The 20,758-nt window shown below is 38.3% G+C and overlaps 1 protein-coding gene across 5 annotated transcripts in view; it reads right to left on the reverse strand.

Moving 5' to 3' along the window:
• The window catches only part of NFIA (nuclear factor I A), a 351,020-nt gene that overhangs the window by 43,236 nt on the left and 287,026 nt on the right, over positions 1-20,758 (reverse strand). For 4 of the 5 annotated variants that reach the window (XM_045547886.1, XM_045547889.1, XM_045547890.1 and 1 more), the window contains 2 exons: positions 13,474-13,652; positions 10,918-11,083 (listed from right to left, as the gene is read on the reverse strand). In XM_045547886.1, coding sequence (XP_045403842.1) covers positions 10,918-11,083; positions 13,474-13,652 — 345 coding nt within the window. The remainder of the gene's footprint in view (positions 1-10,917; positions 11,084-13,473; positions 13,653-20,758) is intronic. The other variant, XM_045547887.1, reaches the window with a different exon arrangement.

The following is a 20,758-nucleotide window of genomic DNA, read 5'->3' on the forward strand; positions in this document are numbered from 1 at the left end:
TAAAATGAAGATCAGTTTACAAAACTATATATATGTACACACATATATACACATATATAATGATCAATTATGTTTAAAATATGTGCATAAAATGGAAAATATGTGTTTACCAAAATAAACACAAACAGAACATGAAAATTCCAAATAACACTTCCTTTGAGGCAGTGCAATGTAGTTAATAGAAAATGAATTTGAAAAACAGAAAATCCTGGATTGAATCTATTTAATCTCTTACTGTTACTAGAAATGTGATCTTGGCAAACCAGTTAATCTACCCGAACTTCTCTACATAAAAGAGTCCAGCTTAATGAACATTATTTGCTCCAATTCCCCTAGCCCTTTGCCTAAGGCTTTACCCCTCTGTGAATGTCCATCAGGCTACACTCACCACAGCAGCAGTTCAAAGACTGATCCCTATGGAGAAGCTTCTAGAACAAGATGGAAATCCCCAGAATTCCACAGGCTTTATATTAAAACCATTGAAGAAAAACGCTAAAATTATCTAATCAGAGACTATTGATTCTAAAATCTGATTGGGGGCATTATGCCCCCAAGATACCTGCTTTCCACCAATTAAAAGAGATAATACTCAATTCTCTCAAGGGTTAATGTTATGGTCAGACTCATAAGCCATTTTTAAGAGTGTCAATTGGCACAATCTTTCTGAAAAGCAATTTGGTAAAATGTATCAGGAGAATGTTCACACTGTTTGTATTAGTAATTCTAATGCTAGAAATCTATCCTAAAGAAATTACTAGACTTGGGAACAAGAATAAACATCTATACTTGAGTATATCCCATAGATTGGGACAAAAGTTAATACTCTCCAGTAGGAAATAGGTAAAAATTATTCAAAATCATATTTTCTAACTTTTAAATGAATAAAAGGTATAAAATGCTAATGAAGACAATTGCATACTAAATATTATATTCAGTATGGTCACAATCACCTTGTGTGTGTGTATATATATATACACACACACACACACACACACAAATATACACATACACTAGAAAACAAGATGGGGAAATAATACCAAATGTTAGGCCTGGCGCGGTGGCTCACGCCTGTAATCCTAGCACTCTGGGAGGCCAAGGCGGGTGGATCGCTCGAGGTCAGGAGTTCGAGACCAGCCTGAGCAAGAACGAGACCCTGTCTCTACTAAAAATAGAAAGAAATTATCTGGCCAACTAAAAATATATATAGAAAAAATTAGCCGGGCATGGTGGCGCATGCCTGTAGTCCCAGCTACTCAGGAGGCTGAGGCAGTAGGATCACTTAAGCCCAGGAGTTTGAGGTTGCTGTGAGCTAGGCTGACGCCACGGCACTCACTCTAGCCCGGGCAATAGGGTGAGACTCTGTCTCAAAAAAAAAAAAAAAAAAAGACCAAATGTTAATAGTCGATTATGGGAGAATATAACTTTCTTTTTTATACTTTGCTATATTTTCCAAATTTCCTGCAATGCCATATATTACTTTTATAAAGAAAGTCTTAAAACTCACCTGTCATCTGAAGTAGTAAAAAACTAAGGCTAATACAATCCATGACTGGATTAGGATAACCCAAATGAAGTGACTCATCTAACGTTCTGTTCTCTTTTGTCACCTCTTTGCAATGCTCATCTCTTACTCTCTTTTTTCCTGCTCTGTTTTCTGTGTTTTTCATCTAATTCAATGTACCCAGGATGGTGTTATTCTTGAAATAGTATAAATATTTTTATGGAGTGTTTTAGAAAGGAGAGCTGTATGATATTACACCTGTAGACATAAACATGTCCTGGTAGAGTAGAAAGCACTGGGCTTTGGAGTCCAACAGACCTGGGTTTGAACCTTGGCTCAGTTTCATCTTCTTTAAAAGAGAGCTAACAATTCCAATTTTGCACATTTATAATAGCAAATGCAACTAAGGTAATACTTATGAAAATACCTATTGAAATGCCTAATTTTCAATCATTCTTTTTCTTTTCACTTTGCAGATTTAAGGAGGAAAAAATTAGACTGTACACAAAATAAAAATGCTCTAAAAAGTATTTATAACAAATTATGATACAAGATAGTACATGCACATTTGTATTCAATGGGTTCCTAAAGCAGAACCTGTGACCAAATAATGGCTACTGCAAATGAAAATGCTAATCTTGCGCTGAACTCCATGTTCTTTGTCAGGGGAAAAGAATATTATTCTCTACCAGAAAGAGCACACATTTTGGCTATGACACCAACAGTTCTGGATAATATAGCTAAAAGCTTAGATGTATAAAAATTGCCAAGGATTTTATCAACACCCTTATGTGTATGTGGCTTTGGTCACTGTTGTGACTGAAGTGTAAACAAAGTTATTACACTGTTAGACAAATGTTTTAGAAAAATAAAGAAATCATTATATTTAATATAAAAGGAGGATTTAAAATTTAATGATATCTTCCATTCTCATTGAATAAGGCACCAAAGAGTTGTTCCCCAATAACCTTGTCCTCGTCCCTGGGGTGACCCCTATTAGCAGTTTCTATCCTTCCACATACAGTCAAAGGTGTACGTGCATCCCCCCTCCCTGGGAGCATTCTATATATGTTTCTTAGCACTCTCCTTTGCTGACTTAATATAACTTAACATAGCGCAAAGATTATTCCGTGAATTCATATAGACCTGTCTCTTTGTATTTTTAAAGGGTTCCTAATGTATTTAGATTATTACTAATGTTTTATTATAATTAATGTTGCAATGAATACTTTATGTACAGCTTTGTTCATATGTCCAACTATATGCATGACTTACATTCAAAATTTATAATTTTACATATGCATAAGATTTAAAGATAAACATTTAATATTTATATGTTGTAAAAGTTATTATATACATTTAAATTATATGCATAAAAAACTAAATTGTCCTCTGAAGAGGCTGAACTGATTTACAGTCCTCTAATAGTATAGGAGAGTGACTGTTCCCCACGTTTACCAATATCGTGTTAAGATACTTTTTGATCTTTGCTAATCTAAGAGATAAAAATATCATTCCAGTTTTAATTTGTATGAGATGTCTTTCAAATATTTTCCTCTTTTCCCCTCTATTTCTATCCTTTTCTTGTCCTTTTATTGGATTTTTGATTTTTCTTACTGACTTTTAAAAACTATATATTTGATAATTTAGCTTTGTCACATGTGTTGCCAATTTTTTCCCCCACTTTATCTTTTGTTTTTGACTTTGTTTACTGTTTTTTTTTTCCATGAATAAATTTTGGCTACTTTTAGCATAGTCTTTCCTTTCACGGATGCTGGTTTTTTTTTTTTATTATTATTTAGAAAGTCCTCCTTTGCTCCAATATTATTAAGAAATTAGCCCTACATTTTCTTGTGGTATTTTATGGCTTAACATTTTTATGTTATACTTTTTGTTCCAGCTGAAATTTATTGTGATGTAAGGAATTTTAGATTTCCAGACTTCTAATCTGTTGTCCCAACATACTTTATGGACTAATCCCTTTCCCTCCTCTAATATAAAATGCCACCATTATCACAGACTAAAATGTATTTGGGTCTCTTTCATAATCCACTAATTCAAAATTAAATACATATCGAAAATTAAAATATAATGGGGATAGCAGCAGTGTTGATGGAGGAATTAAAATCAATGTGGAACTAGAGAAAAGTAAAATAAATTCCCTGGCACTAAGTGACATCAGGCATTAACTTCAGAGTAGGTAGGAATAATGAGGGAGTCCTTTGGAATTGTTCTGTATCCTGTCTGTGGCGTTCGTTGTAAGAATCTATTATGAAACTTATAGAATTATATACCAAAGAGTGAATTTTATTCAACGTAAAACTTAAAAAAAAAGTTAAAAATTTTAAAAAGAAAATAATAGAATAGTCTAAGCATCAGTAATGAAAAAATGTTTTGTGAAAGGAAGCCACTAACTCATTTTTTTTTCATTCTATAAGAATGAATAGTGGACTATAAGGAAATGCAGTCCTTACATCTCCCCTAAAATCTTCTGGTCTCTTCCTTTCCCTGCTATTAACACATACTCTCAGGAAAAGAAACAAATTCATACTAAAGTATAACTGACTACTAACATCTTCCTCTCTATTTCTCCCATAGGGTTATCATGGCAAAAATATGGAAGCTTTGGGCTAAACCAAAGATACCCATGCTACGGCCAAGCCTATGCACTCCAGGTTCAAGGTGGCTGGGTGTGAATCATGATTATACTACACCTGGCTGAGTGACCTTGAGTAAGTGACCTTCTCTCCCCAGGTCTTGTCTGTCTCAATAGGGTAACATAAAGTTTACCTCATAGGATTATTGTGAGGATGAAATGAGATAATACATAAAAAAACATTTTTAAATGTGCCTGTACTTTGTTATTGTTAATTTCAGACAGAGCCAGGCAGTTGCGGCTTCCCCAGAATCAGAAATCCGGTCACATTGTTTTGTAATTTGTTCAGTTACAGTATGAGGTGGTAGAAAGGGCATAGGAAGGTCTGTGTTTGAGTCCTTATAAACTTACTCTGGAAGTATAATCTCAGGGAAAGTAAGCTCCACTTTCTAATCTCAGTTTCCTTGTCTATAAAATCCTGACCTCATAGGAGTCTTGGGAAGATGGAATGAGATCATGTATATGTATAAAGAGCTTTGCTAACCAAAAAACATTCAACGTAAATTAATTATTACACTAGAGATTTTTCATCCCAGTCATAGATTATTGTTATGTTCTTGGTTAACAAGTTCATATTCATTCATATAATGAATATATACAAGATTCATCGAAGATATAAAAATAAATAATGAAAGTAAATTATGATTCCATGCTTCTATTTTAATAGAATTCTAGTTTTAAAAAATCAAAAGTCATAGTAAGGAAGGCATGGAGAAAAATGTTTATGAGTCTTTTATGCATTTGTAAATTGAGTTTTTGTGTTCCTAATTAATTAAAAAGGCAAATATGCATGTTTTTATCTTCCATCATAATTCAAAAGTGTTTTTTTTTTTGTTTCAATTATATTTCAAAGCTATGATGCCAATCTTCATTTCTTTTTTCTGGAAAAGTCCATTTTTATAGTATGTGCTTGGTCCCAAACCACTACATAAAAAAATTGGATCTTATAATACAATTAAGAGAAAGAATAGTGTATTTTTAATTACCATAGCACAAATAGATGCAAACATGACGAAAGATTTCTCCTATGTTTGGGCTGCCATCCTCAGGACTCTTAGGTCTGTTCATTCATTGCATTACATGTTTGAAAAGGAGTCCCTTCCCAAGTAATGAGATGATGCCCATGGAAAAACCCAGTATCCTCCAAAGAACTGCAATAGGCAAGATGTCGTTATGATTGGTCTCAGCGGTAAGATGTCTACTAGGCATCTCAAACTTAATATGGTCAAACCAAACTCCTGACCTCCGCCCCTTACCCAGAACTGCTCTTCCTGTGGTCTTCCCGTCTCAGCTGATGGCAATTCCAACTTCTAGCTGCTCAGGTCAAAAACTCAGGAGTCATCATTGATTCCTCTCATTTTTTTCTCAACCCACATCTAATGTGTCAGCTCTACTTTTCAAATATATCTGGTACCCACCTACTTCTCACCACCTCTGTCGCCCTCAGGTTGGTGTGGGTGACTAACAACTCTCGTCTGGATGGCTGCAATAGCGACCCCGACCCCCAGCCCCACCCCTGACCAACCCCATTTGTTTTACTGGTCCCTAACTTACTGATTTACTTATAATCTGATTATTGCTTGTCCCCTCCCACCAGAATGCAGAGGGCAGGGGATTTTGTCCGTTTTGTTCACTTTTGTATCCCTTGTAGCCAGAATAGCAGCTGGCATGCAGAAGACATTCATTTTATTTATCGACAGAAACAGCTTCTTAAACTGTTCTCTCTGCTTTAATTCTTTAATGCTTTAATTCTTGCTCCTGGCAATCTATTTCCAACAAAGCCTTTAGAGTATTTCTGTTAAAATCTAGGTGGTATCATTCTTCTGCTCCCCATCTCATTCAGAGTAAATGCCAAAGTCCTTACAATGGCCTATTGGAACCTATATGATTTGCCCCCCACCCAGCCCCCAAACACATCCTTATTTCTCCTCTGAGCTCACCTCCTACTTTCATTCACTCTCTATTCTCACCATACCAGCCTGCCTTTCTATTGGCTGTCTCTTCTGCTTGGAAAGCTCTCCCCATACAGTATCCTTGCTCACCCTGCCACTTCTGTCAGGGCTTTGCTCAAACTTCCCCTTCTCAGACAGCCCTAACCTGACCGTCCTGCTTAGAGTCTATCCTAACCCCTCTTCTCCCTGGGTAGCAGTCACACATCACCATCTCACATCCCACCTTCCTTCCCTACTTACTATTTTATTCATTGTCCTTCTTCCCTCTCTGGAATAAAAGCTCCATGAGGCCAGGGATTTTTATCTCTTTTATTCCCTGTTGAATCCCAGCACCTACAAGAGTGCTTGTATATAGACGATGCTCAATAAATACTGAATGGATGGAAGAAGTGGTGTTCTCTCACTGAGTATGGAAACCCATAAAGGTAGTTAGTCCACGGGAATGGAGCACATGTGCTGTCAACGGCTCTTACAGGTCATGCCTTCCATTTGTCATGGTACCTAAAGAGATCTGGCACAGTTTATCAATCTTGCCCCAAACCAACCAACAGTGTAAAAGTTCTCCCCGAGAGAGAGCAGAACTGCTATCCCTACCCCCACTTCCCTGCTTTTTAGGGCATTACTAAGGATTTTTCCCATTAAAATGTATTTATTTCATAGGCAAATTTTTTTCCAGATCTGCCTTCCCTTGTTTTTCTGGCCACAGCTGCAAAGTTTAGTATTAGTGCCAGAGGCAACTGATTAGTTAAAAAATACATACTCTGCTCTAGGCAGGCATCCATTTGTATTTCATTATATAAGCATATTAAAAATGATGGCTTGGACTTTTAACTGTCTACAGCACAGCATATCTGTCACCCCTGTTTGTCTTGACAATCTGCCTATGAGAGTGGGTAGAGCAGTTAGTGTTATTCCATTAACAGATAAGGGAGTTGAGGCCCAGAAAAGTTGATAATATAGAAGACTCTTGGCACGATCGCCTATGTTTATTTTTTAAAGTCTTATTTTATTGCAAATCATTTCAAACCCCTAAATAGAAAAGGCTGCCCAGGGTAATACAATTAGCATTTTTTTAGAGCCTCAATGTTGGACACACTGTTGGGATGTTGAGCATCTGTACTTAATACCCTGTTGTGATGTTTCTTGCTGGAGTTGAGCTCTAATAAACTGACAAAGATAAACAGGATCCACCCATGCTGTGGTTTTAATTTCTAAGAAAGCACATGATTTAAGAAACTGCAGTTTTCCCCTAAATTTTTATCCACTGGCAATCCAACTTTAGACCCCCAGCTGGTTTCTGAAGACAAGTTCTACCTTTTCTTAAAACACCAGGTTATTCCTACCAAATAGCTTAGATGTCAACCCCTCTAAAAAATCTTTACCTGAAGCCCCCCGTGTCTCCTAGTAGCACCTATGCACACGTTTTCCTGGTGCTGTCCTGTGTAAACTGCCTGTCAATCAGTTGTATCCCTCTGTTAATCTTTATTTCTTTAGAGAAGGGATTAATCGTCTCTGAATCCCATGCTGCTAACACAGCCTTGGCACCTGCTGGGTGCTCAATATATGACGGCTGGATAAGCTAGTGAAGGGAGGCAGTCATCAAAGATGAATGCTAAGGGAGGGGAAAGCTACTTCACTCCTGATATTTATTCCCTTCCAAACACCCTTGGCTTCTCTCCACTCCCTCACTTACTCTTCTCTAGGTTGTAGAGCTTCGAAGTAGAAACTGGACATGATTAGTCTTGCCCAGTCCTCGCCTGTTTCTCTTTGGGAGACAGGTGCTGGCAGGAAGCACACAGCCATCTGCACGTCCGTGCCCTCAGCTTTGCAGGTAAGGGCAGACCCTACATGGGAAGGTCTAGTAATGCCACTGACTGGGTAGATATGTTGGTGCAATTGCGGGGGTGGGGAGGTCAGTATTAGGAAGCACATTTGCCCACAGTTGTAAACTAAATACTCTAATAGCAAAGGTGGTATTCTGCCTTCCATCTGAGTTTTTCTTGCATTTATTTATTAATTGATTTAGAAATCAGGGCATGGGAGAGAACTTTTTTTTGATGGGGGGGCCCTTAAATCCTCTCTCAATGGAGACCAGTGGGCTTTGAGGTTTTTAATTTGAAAGACTTCTCCTATGCTATAAAATGACAGCTCTCCCAACCTGTCACTGCCTTATTAATAAAGCAGAAAATGATAAACAATACAATGCTGTGAAACAATACAATGCTGTGAAACAACACCCTAGAAAAGCCCAGCAACAAGGGCTAAAAGATATGATGATAAAAACCTTCCTGTGCCAGCAGTAGAACATTTTGTTTTGTCTACATTCCTAGAATCCCATGATTCAAGAAATATCAAATTATCTATACCAAATTTTGAGACTCTCTCTCCGAATATTCTTTTTCCCCCAAACTTTAAACACTGCTCTAATTGACATGTGACCACATGAGTCAGATCTGCCACAGTTCCCTCTACCATTCTTTCCATGGTGCTGACAAGATGCCTGAGGCCGGACACAAGAGGATGACAGGTACCTTCTCACACAAGCATTTGGTTCAATCCATGGAGTGCAGTCCAGAACTGTGGACCCAAAGGCATCAACCTGATTTAGGGGGTGACTAGTGTCTCCATGCCCTGCAGACATATTTCATCATTACCTAAGCCTAGAGAATCCCACTAGGAGGGAGTTTTGGCAGGAAATAAAACGCTCTAATTATCAGAGCTGATCTCACACAACCCTGCCATGTAGGTGTTATCATCCACGTTTTATAGGTGAGGAAATTGATTCAAAGAGAAACACAGCTAGTTGAAAGGTGAGCATTTAGGCCCCTGTCCTTTAGACTTCAATAGCTGCACGTTGCTGTTTCCACGCTTCCATAGTGCCTCAGCTGAGCCTCATTTCCGTTACTAAAAATCTTACTATGAAGCCTGAGACACTGCAAGCAGAGGTGAGGGTATGTCCCCACAGAGCAGGTGGTGCACTACTACATAGCTTTTGAAGGACTGTGGCAACATCCTGTACAGACAGAGAGGAGCAGAGAAATGGTCTGCACAGGGCACATTAAACATGTGGCTGTCACTCTGTAAGCCAGCATCCTCAGAGTGTACACATAAGTAGAGTTTGGGGACAGTTATTTCTCTGCCCTGTTCAAAGATGTTACATAAATACACAATAAGCAGGACACTCCCATGAGCCTCTGCTTCTCAGAAGCTGTTTTTCTAAGCTGAGCTTCCAAGATCCATAGGCCAAGCCCTGCTTGCTTCCTGTGCCGTCGGACACTTGGGGTTTTCTCCTTTTGTTGACAAGTGTTGAACCACTTCTAACCAAGACAAGCAGATCTCCCAAAATTGCTCCTGGACCCTCAGTCTTTTGCTATAGATACAGAATCCACATACGACACTGCTCACTTGTGCATGTATTATCCAAATGCATAAATACTAGATAGTCCAAAGCTCATTTCTGATATGTGCCCAGGAGGGACTCTAGCCAGTTTGGATTCAGTGTCCCCAGAACCAAATTCAATGAACACAGTATGAACAGAGGCTCACTTCTCCTCTTTGTCCCTTTCCCTCTTGTATCCATTATCATTAGATTCCAATACTGAATGTAAGGAAGCTGGGAGGCCCAGAATCTTCCCTCACTATACTCATCTAGATATTGCCCAATCCCAAAACTTATGTCTACAACCCCCTCCTCCACCCCATGCTCTCTTCTATTCAGCTCCTATTAACATTATTGTGGTTCAAATTCTGGACCTTAATGCTTCCTTCCTGGTTGGCTCTTACATCTTTTCCTCAGTAGATTCCTTGCCTCCAGTCTCAGCTCCTTTGACGACCCCCTTGAAGGCTCACTGCCACAGTTCCTATCCGTTCCTACACTTTGATGCCTCTCTGCAGCTTTAGGGAAGGAGCTCATCACACTGTCTATCAAGGCTGGGCCATCCATCCCCTGAGATTTCCAGCCATCACTCTTTTTGTCATGATTCCAGGCATTAATAAAAGCCACATTTGTGTGTTCAAGCTATTTCTATCCCCTTGCCATCTCTAAAACATCAGGAAATATCTGGAGAATTGTTCTCTCTCTAGTTCAAGTAATCATTCCCATCATCTAAAAAGGTTTTGAAATCCTATATTCTCTGATCAAATGTTCCCAGGCTGTTCAGAGAAGAACTAAGAGTTATTTTCTCTTTCCATCCAATTCCACCCTCTATCTCCCTTCCCCACCCCCGCCCAGCCACCAAGCCCAGCCATGCAATCGCCAGGGCTACTGGCTCTGATCTTCTGCCAGACTCTTACTCTTGGCAAATGTTCAATGTACACACCTTTGAATTGATACTTTGATCTAGATTTTTTAAATTTAATGTATGAGATATATAATTTTTATATCTCATCAAGTGCATTTCTCTTGGACTGCAAGTTCCTGGAAGGCAGGGCTATCCAGAAGAATGAGGAACTTTTTGCTAATCAGAATCTATGCAAGTAGATGCTGTCAGATGATCATGGAGATAGCATTCAAAGCCACTCAAACAATATGCAAAATGGAATAGCTTGGTATCTTGATTTTGGTCTTGTGCATGTAGTTACACCATGTCATCCACCCAAACACCCAGTCATTTCCACATCTGGTGTAGTTGATAGCACTCGTAGTGTTCACTGTGATTCTGGCCTCAGCTCTGCAAACTCATGCTACAACCATCTCTAGGGATCTGTGCTTCTCTCTAGAGCCTATGCAATGAGGGACAAAGCCTAGGTGGAGATTCAAGTGCATACAGCTTTAGAAGTTACCGGCGCCTTGTCTTAGCCATACTTACTTGGTGAGGTTGGGGAGGCTGCACCTCCTTCTGTTGACGTGGTTGGAGGCTTTGTGTCTGGCACCGGCAGAGGCACAGGCCTGGCCATCGGTGGTGGCGGCGGCGGTGGCAACATTGGGGTGGGAAGGAATGGGTTGTGCACCTTGCCTTGGCTACTCCCATTGGGCTGTAAGGGTGGGGAAAACAAACACATACAAGAAAAGAAGAAAGAGACATCAACCATTAGCTACTTCTGAAAGCAGAAGATTCATTAGGTACCTTTTATATGTAAATTCTTAAGTATTCTTAAGATGCTTGAATTCTTCCAGAAGTCCATACAAATACATAATTGTTGGGTTCTGTTCTTAAAGCAGTCCACAGAAGTATATCACAGCACACATACTCAATGCATCCTAAACTTATCTCTTGAACCCCACTGTCCTTCTTTGCATCTGGTTTCATAAAATCACCTGCCAATGATCACTCTGGATTTGTCTCCTGAGTAACCAAATTTTGCTTGGAATGTTTTGGTTCCATATTAACTGCTACCTTCATCATCATGCTCATTATTATTCAATATTTATTTTTTTAACTTATATAAATTTGTGGGGTGCAAGTGTAATTTTGTTACATTGCTATATTGCCTTGTGCCGAAGTCAGGGCTTTTAGTGTATTTATTACTAAATATTTCTTTAATATCAAAATGTTTTATGGAGTATGGTATTATTCTACTATGTTTATTTACCTAGACATAATGAAGTTTCCTAAATATGCATTTGAAAGAAAAAATAATATTTTATTTTGATTCTTCCAAATTGATATTATATAACGTTTAATAAATGTGTTAAGTGAACATAAAAAATTTCTTTCACATATTGTAGTAACATCAGGCACAAAAACTTTAGCATTCAGCTGTCAGAATTCTGCTAGGGAAAAATATCACTTCTAATTTTGATTTAAATTATATAAGCATATGCCATAAGAGTCATATTTATTTGGCTGCCTGATATTAAAACAACCAATAACAACCCTTTAACAAAAAAAGCTTCCCTCTAAAGAGAGCAATAAAATCTATTTTATTTTCAAGTTTTTCAAAACAGTTCCATGATGAGACTTGCCTTAGCCCTATAAAATTTTGATCAAAATGCAAAACTGGGCATTTGACAGTTATATAGGTCAATGTCAAGACTGTTTTTTTTTTAAAAAGTTAAAAATGTAGAAGTCAGATGCTGGTGATCAGCTCAGTTTTTTCGGTGTTTCCCAAGTGGCCTTTCTAACTGAGTTTCCAGACTTCAGTGACACCATTCAACCAACAGTAACAGCTCATATTTAGGTGTAGTCCCCAATCAAAATTTGGTTGAAGGAGATCCTGCTGTCCCAGGCTTTTACGTTTAAGCGTAATGATTCTGCAGAGGCAGTTTCACGCCCCCATCAACATTCACTTATATATTTAGTATTATTCCTCAACGACTACCTCGTCTGACAATCAGAATGTTGTGCTTTCTTGCCAGCAAACTTGCCTGTGTGTTATTTCTGAGTGGGCTGAAAGTCCATAAGTGAATGCTTTAGAATAAGCCAAGCATATGAATGTACAAGCAAGAAGAAAAAAGGCACCATATTGATTTGTTGTCTAGACAGAAATGTATCTGCTAACACATCACCAGACATTAGTCAAAGCTGCCTGTTCTGGCGCAGATATGCAGAATCAGGTATTTCTGCAAGGGAAGAAAATCAGTGACAGGACAGGGTGACATATATCCTGAGTTAGGCAGTAATAATTATAGCTAATCTGTGGCTTCCTGTGCAGTTATTAGGAGAAAAGGAAAACCAAATTGGGCTTTATCCTAGTGATTACTTATTATTATTATTGGACTTGGGATACAGCTATCCACTGTAAATGTTTAGTTCTATATTTGAAATACAATTTCTTTTACATTTGGAATGTTATTCCAAGTTGTGATTATTTGGTTTAATTGAGGAAAAACAAAAACATTCATTTGGAGCTATTGCATACTGTTTAGTTTTATACAAAGATAAGTGGGAAAGATAATTACTTGCAGAAATAACAAACCATAATAAACTGTACTTCTAGCATCTTGAGTTCAAGTACTGGTCAACTTGATCTAAAGTGTTAGAAGGCTGTATTTTTTAAAAATATCAACTTAGTTGATCTGAAACATCTGTCCCCTTCATCTCCCTACCTCTTTCTACCACCTCAAATCATTATTTAAAATTATTTGGTCTTTCTATTTTGTTAACTGGAGGAGCCCTGGGGTTAGAATGCATGAGGTGGAATTATCAGCCCACAGAACTTAGAAGGTTATACAGTTCACCCTGGAGCTGATTTATATCCATAAACTTGACAGTTGCAAACTTAACACAAACACTGTTTTTAAACCCTGACCAATCACTCTTAGAGCAAGTTAACTTTCCCACAATCTAGAATAAATATGACATTTGCCTGCAGTTAGTCAGCACATTAGAGCACAATGTCACATGGTCATAAGGTCTCCCTTGTTATTTTTATATTCGGCTAACATTTCTAAAGAAATTGAAGAAAAAAAGAGGTTTCCTTACATTGAGGAACCCCACCTGTCCAGCCTGCTGACCAGCATCAGGGCAGACAAGTTGGACAAACTCTTTCAGCGTCTCCTGAGGGTGATAGCGGATGGCCGGGTGTGAGAAGTAAGGCCCAGGCTGCTGGATAATGGGTGACGTCGGGAAATGAAGAGTCGATGGTGTTGCATGTGGACTTGCTGTGGGAAAAGACAACATCAGGGTTATGAAGAGAACGACGTGATTTGCCACAGCTGAGCTTGACTCAACTTCCTTTTTTACGTCTTCTGGCCCCATCCATAGTCTCGCTCATGCGACTGAATTTAACACTAGATTGGTCTGATAGATTTTCTTCCTTAAGGCTCTAAGACAAACATGGAGGTTAGATTAGGGTAGAGTTTCAAGCTGTCTTTCTATGTTCCGTGGACATGAGTTATAAAGGCATTAATAATCCTTGGTGAAGCTGAAGATTATTCATTACCTTAAGAGCCTTTTTAATGAAGCAAGCAATAAAAAATGTATTTGGTAGATTAGACCTGATTTAACTGACATTACATATGACAAATTCTAGTTTGCACATATGGATCCGCTTTCGCGCTGAGCTATCCATAGACAATAATTCATTGTTAAAGCTCTTATACCCCTTTCAAGGAAATTTCTAGGGACTCATTCAGGATGAAATTTTTTTGAAGTATGTAGTAAATGATCACTTAATGAACCCGTGCCATTTGGGTGCCTCACTTTACATGGAAGGTTTATGTCGCCTTTAGATGCCATTTCAAAGCCCAACTCAGAAATGCATAGAGCAGGGGGGGCCCACAGGGTAAGCAGGCAATGACCCCTGCTAAAATGTTGGCCCTCTGCCCATAAAAGCTGATAAAAGACTCAGACAACTACTACTCCCTTATATTTGAACCCTGATAAATTCCATTTGTACAAGAAGATTACATTAGATTAAAAAAAAAAACTTATGTGAAGTGCTTAATGATTTTTCTAAGAGAACTTTTGCCCTTGAGTTGGAAGGATGATTGATAAAACCAGCCGGAGGATAAAAGCAGCACATGGAAAAGGTTGAAGATACTCAAACCAAGTGAAGCCAAGATAGCAGCTCTTGCTTCTTATCAAGGGCCAGAGAAACCTCTCCCAAACCAAACAGACGAGAGTATTTATCTTTCCTTTACTTTTTGCAGTTTAAATCCTTAAACTCAAGGAGCCCCTGAAAATAGAAAATACAAGAATGCCCAAATTTTTGGAAAATAAGCCTTTCCCACTACCAAGAATGACTCGTAATACTGAAGAGAAGCCCAGTAAGACAGGCTGCCTCTTCTGCCACTAACCCACTGGCATGGCCAAGGGCTATAAAAAAGAATATATCCCCATTAGCTGCTGGGCAGGGGTTCCTTGTTCTCTACTGGGATCTCCTGGGCATTTTCTAACTAATAATTGAGATAGCTAGTGCTGTGTGGTTCAGAGTGGCATCTATAGTTTTTAAAGAGTGGAATGGGGGTTTGGAGTGGGAGCAACAATCCAGTCCCCGTCTTGCAGATGACCTTATGGAACCCTTTCACCCTTGCAACTGTTAATCTATCCAATAAATGTTCCTGAGTTCCTACTATGGGTTTGAGAGACAAAGTTGAGTCCAAACAGATTAAGCTTTGTTTGTTCGATTGAGGGCATGTAGAATATAACCTATTTGAAGCGGAATTTTCATCACCTTCCCTTCTCAAATTTACACTTCTAGTCTTTCCCATCTTAGTAAACAGCTTTCCCATCTCTACTTTCATATCCCCAGAACTGAGTCTGGTACTCAACTCATATTTGTTGAATGTACAGGAATGATTGAATAGGTGGTACAGAAATTAATAAAATAACCATACAAATAAATATAGAATAAAACGTGCAAAAAACAAAACTTGTATTTTTCCACCGGGCACAGAGCCAGGAAGCTTGTAGAAAAATTGGTAAAACTTAAGGACTTCACACAATGAATGATAAATCTTGGGATGCATGATCACCACCGAATTAAAACCCACAAGCTAAACGGTTAAATGGCTTTAGTCATCTCTTACTCTGGAAATTGTGCTATTGTCTTTAAAGAGCCAAAGGATGTTTTCCTCTAATATGGTACAGTCATGCTTGCTGGTAGCAAGAAACTTTGACCCAGTACCCTGATAGAATAGCTTCTAGTTAAGGATAGATAGAATGTGCTATTTGCCAAGCTAGCCTGGGAATATACTGAGCCTAACAAAATGATATGCTCGACTTTTGCAGCCAGTCAAACACAAAAGTGGCAACTTCACTGTCAAGAGCCCTTGGGAGGCTGACCTTGATGACAAAGTGGCATTCCCTCAGGTGCTTAAAGAAAGTGATGAGCAATTGTTAGATTATGAAATCATGGTGGCCAGAGACTGTTGCCCAGGAAAACATTCACTTGAGCAAAGATCAGGCAGATAAAAGTTAAGGAAATGTGATAAAATTCAACAGGACCGTGGCATTTTCTTATTAATTGTTAAGAAACATCCTTGCCCTTATTTTGCTGCTGCTGGTAAATATGTAAAAGAAAATCATGAGCAACTTAAATTGAGACCTTAGTTTATTATATTTTACTAAAAACAATTTATTCACCTTTTCCTTGTGGCATACAGTGTATTTTAACACAAATCTGGGAACATATGGCACTCTAAGGAATTAATTCTACAATGATGGATTTATAAGGATCAATTAATTCTTAATTAATACCAGGAAATCATTTAGCCTGTAGTTTTAAATCAGACAATTGCTGAGTCTGCATTGTAAAGGGTCATCCTTCACAACCCCTGTTTTCTTACGCTTAGGAATTTCTGGTTCGATCATCAGTTCACTGCGGAACTCGGTACAAATCATTCAAGATCCTGAGCTTTAATTTCTTCAAACAGAAAATAGTTGTGTTACAAACATCACAAAGCTCTGTTAATTATTATTAAATATATGCCATTTCTCTGGATAACCTGCTATTCCTCTTCTACTGGACAATGCTACTCACTGAAACTCCAGAGTTAACATTTCATCAATGCCTAACTGTTTTTCTTCTTTCCTCTCTATTTCTTGTTTTCTATCTTTGTCTTGGATTTGACATTTTTAATGTACCTAAGTTTTTTTTTTTTATTTTAGTTGTCTCAAGTTATCTTAGGAAGAGTCACTGAGGTTAAATCAATCAAACAGTAAAATTCATTAAATGTACTTTGAGACAGTCAGACCAGGCCCTATAGAAGAGAGAAAGTACCATTATGAATCTGGCATGATGCTAATGGAACACACAAAGAATGGTATGAGTCCAGATTTTTGACGAAGAAAAACATGTCTTATGGATGTGTGTGTGAGTAGTTGACACAATAAAAAATTATAGCACATTATGTAAATGCATATTTAGATCCTTTAAAATGTGCATTATTTACTTGAGAGTCAATAAAGGCTTTTCTCAAGTGGTTACAGTTTATTGCAGTGCATCCATCTGTATCCATGTTGATGTTAATACAATTTTGTGTATTAAAAGACACTACAAAATTGGCTGCTTCCGGCGTCTAATACTCTTAGTACCCTAGGCCAGGAGCAGCAGAGAGTGTCAGAAAACACTTCACTGTGGATGGGTCTCACTCCCAGTTTACACTTTAACAAATGGCCAGACTTGTTTAGAACAACTGCTTGGGCTTTTCACAAAGAATACAAATAAGATGGGAAAGAAGGAAATTTGATCAGGTTTCTTTGGCTGGAATGGCACTGCCTATACATTCTGAATAAAGTAGCCATGATGAAAGAAACAGAAAACCAGAATTTCCCAAAGGGTAGATAGTGCTCAGTTATTTATTCCAAAATGATCGTATTACTGAGTACTTTAAGAAGAAGAAAGCAGACCAGGAAGGTTGGTTTGCTTGTTCACTCCCCTCCTCACCACCCCCGTACCCCCTAACTCTTTAAAATACTCTCTTGGTTTTAGTTTAAAGGAGAAAAAGTTAAAAATTCAAACAATTGAATACGTATATGTTTTTTTTAACCTAAAAATGCATCCTTTTTTTAAAGCAGAATTGATAAAGACTGGGAAGGAGAAGGTCAAGCTCATTACTCTATTCTTGTGTATGGTGGGAGACCTAGATAATCCAACAGGTGATTCTCAGTCTGTGAATTCACCATAGGGAAGAGGCCTTGTAGACACATGTCTCAGAAGAGTGCTTGCAAGGGGGACCAGAACCAGTTAGATCATCTAAGCGTAGGCCATGTAAAAGATGATGGTGTCAGGTGTGGCCAGACAGGTTTGGAATCTTGTGTTTTTATGCTTTTACAAGTCTTAGGGAAGAAGAGATAGAAGAAAGTCCTCTCTTCTTACCATTTCCAATGGTTTTTCTCAAGCTCAACCTCCAAGAATCCTAATAACCCTCCCACATTTTCCCTCAAACCAAAATTTCATGGGTTGAAATATGTTCTTCTGTATAACCCTGACATTGCCTTAATTGCTTTATTCCTTGTCCATGAACCGTTGCAGATTCTCACAGATTGGACAGAGACTTGGATTCATGTTAGCTTTTGCTTTCTGGCACCAGCCTTTAAATCCTAGTCTCTCTTCTATGGGAGGATCCAAACAAAAGCTGTCAAGAGAGCCACAAAAACAATAAAATCTACCTTCCTTCAGGTGCAGTGTGCTCTTAAGACAGCATTATACACAAGCTTTTTTCCTCATTAGAACAAATGATCACTCCCCAGCCCTGACATCTGCAAAACTTCACAGTCTTACTGTGAATACTAAGTCAGTGGCAACAGGTGAGATTCCAAACTGTTTCTCTCTGTTAGCACTGTTTTAAGAAAAAACTACTCATCTGTCTTCAGAAGTAAGATGTTCTCTAGACGAAAATAACCATTTCCATAGAGTAAAGGGTGGCATTAAGAACCCTTGACTGCTCATATTTAGAAGTAAAGATTTTTAACAGGGAAAAGCTCCAAAAGGGGAAGAAAATGGAATGAAAAAAAACCCCACTTAAAAAAAGAGAAGCCTTCCATAAAGGCAAATGGAACTTGAATGGCTTGGGTTGTCAGCTACTATGTATTTTGCTTCTTCAGAAATTCAAAACCACATTATATAACACCACTATAACCTACCTAAAGCTGAGAAATCTATCTTAATGGTCTGCAGCTTTAATTTATAAATCATGCATGAATCAGGCCTGCCATTTATGAAAGCCAAGAAGTTTGGGGTTGATTTATTTTAACAGAGACACAAGGAAAGAGGAATTGGCAATGGTTGTCAAACCTTTAGGAGGTGGAGCCTTTTCTAAATAACAAAGCTTTTGACTAAAGGTGAGGCAAGGTTTTCCAAACAATTTAGTACATATCTTTAACATCACTGAGATACATGTAAAAGGACCTGAATATGTCAATTGAGAGAAATACATGAGATTGCACGATGGCTTGCAAAACACGAGTGTTTTTATATTACTGCTACCAGATGAAATAACTTTCTGCCACAGTAGGTTTCCAAGACAGCTGATATATCCTATTCCATTTGAATTAAGGGGATCTTTTGCCTGGGATCAAATTCCAATGTCTTTTGGAAAAACAGACCCCTGCACCTCCACAAAAAAAGAGAGGTCAAGGTCTTTTCAAATTTTTATCTAAGTCCACTTTAGCTATTTAAAGATCTTTGTTGCTCAAAGGCCCTGGTTAAACCAGGGGTTGGCAAATATTTTCTGTAAAACCAGATATTAAATAGTTTAAGATTTGATGGCTGTATGGTCTCTGTTGCAATTTCTCAACTCTGTTGCTACGGTGCAGAAGCACTCATAGGCATTACATAAACAAATGAGTGTGGCTGTGTTCCAATACAACTTTATTTTCAAAAACACATAGAAGACAGGATTTGACATGCAGGTTATAGTATTCCAGTTCCTGCTGTAGACCCACATAATTCCTGTTCACTCTCCAAACACCAGCAGTGTTCCATGAATCAGACACCAATCATTGCTCCTTCTGCCTCTTCTCTAACAAACCACGTCCTGCACCGGATCAGCCTTTCAGCTGAAGCCTCAGCTTTCTGAAGCTTTCCAAACCAATCTGATTGCCTTTGATACCCCCACTAACTTTCCCCTGTAGTCCTTTGATTGTTCCTCTTCACCATTATTTAACATGCCTTGGTCTGTGCTAGTTGACCACATCACTGTGCATATATTATTCTACATTAAATAAGTCAGAAAAGTAGTGTGGTATACTATAAGGACTGTGGGTTTTGGAGCCAGGTGTGAGTTTAAATTCTAGGCTCTATCATTTACCCTCTATGCCTCAAATTTCTCAGCTTCTCCATGACTCGGTTTTGCCATCTGCATCATGGGGCTAATAATACCTCTCGTACATTTGTTGTGAAGATTAAATGAGACACATGTATGTAAGGCACATGGGATAGTTTCTGACCACACAGTATAGTGATGGATAAATAGCTTCCTTTTGTGGTACTACAGTACTACTACAGGTAAGAATGGGGATTGGCAATGAGTAAATTGCAATTTGCTCCTACATGCTAGCACCTGTCTTGATTCTAGAATACATTGAGGGAAAGGAGTGGTGGAGTAAGAGGTACATGTTGCCTGCCTGTCCCTTGGACAAATGAGTGTATAAATTTTGATAAAACAGTATATGCTATCAGATATGACATGAGCATCTGGAAAATAATTCCATAAACAACAAAATGCAAAATGAAAGCAACAATAGCAGTAGAAATGGCCTTGACCTAATAGTCACAGATACCATAGATACCTATATTAAAGATTAAGGTTCTTTAAAGGCCTCAAATATACTTTCAATCCCTACCTTTGCTTACATCTCAGACTGTGAGACTTAAACTAGAAGCTTAGAATTATGGGGCCATCTCCTTCTAAACATAATTTTCCCTTGGATCTACAATCCTTGGATATCCATTCTGAGTGTCCACACTGATCTCTCTCTTCACCATGGAGACCCCCTGCCACCCAGGCACACTTCTGACCTAACCAGATTCTGAGCGTGTCCTCCCCAAACATGGATACAATGGAAATCTCCCTCATTTCCTTTGAAAGGCTCACCATGTTAGTTATTGGGAGTTTGCTTATCAGAGATCTGGCACTACCTGGCAGATTACAATTATGGGCAACTTCTCTCTCCCTTAGGTCTCTCATCTCAAAGTAAGGAATTTGAACCAAATAATCTCTGAAGGTCATCTAGCTTTAAATTCTAGTGGACATATGAAAGTCAGTCTCTGGAATTACATTTACAAATAACTCAGTACAATTAATCCATGATAAAAAAATTA

Source organism: Lemur catta, chromosome 3 (assembly GCF_020740605.2).
Source record: "Lemur catta isolate mLemCat1 chromosome 3, mLemCat1.pri, whole genome shotgun sequence".
In the NCBI taxonomy this organism is placed as follows: domain Eukaryota; kingdom Metazoa; phylum Chordata; class Mammalia; order Primates; family Lemuridae; genus Lemur; species Lemur catta.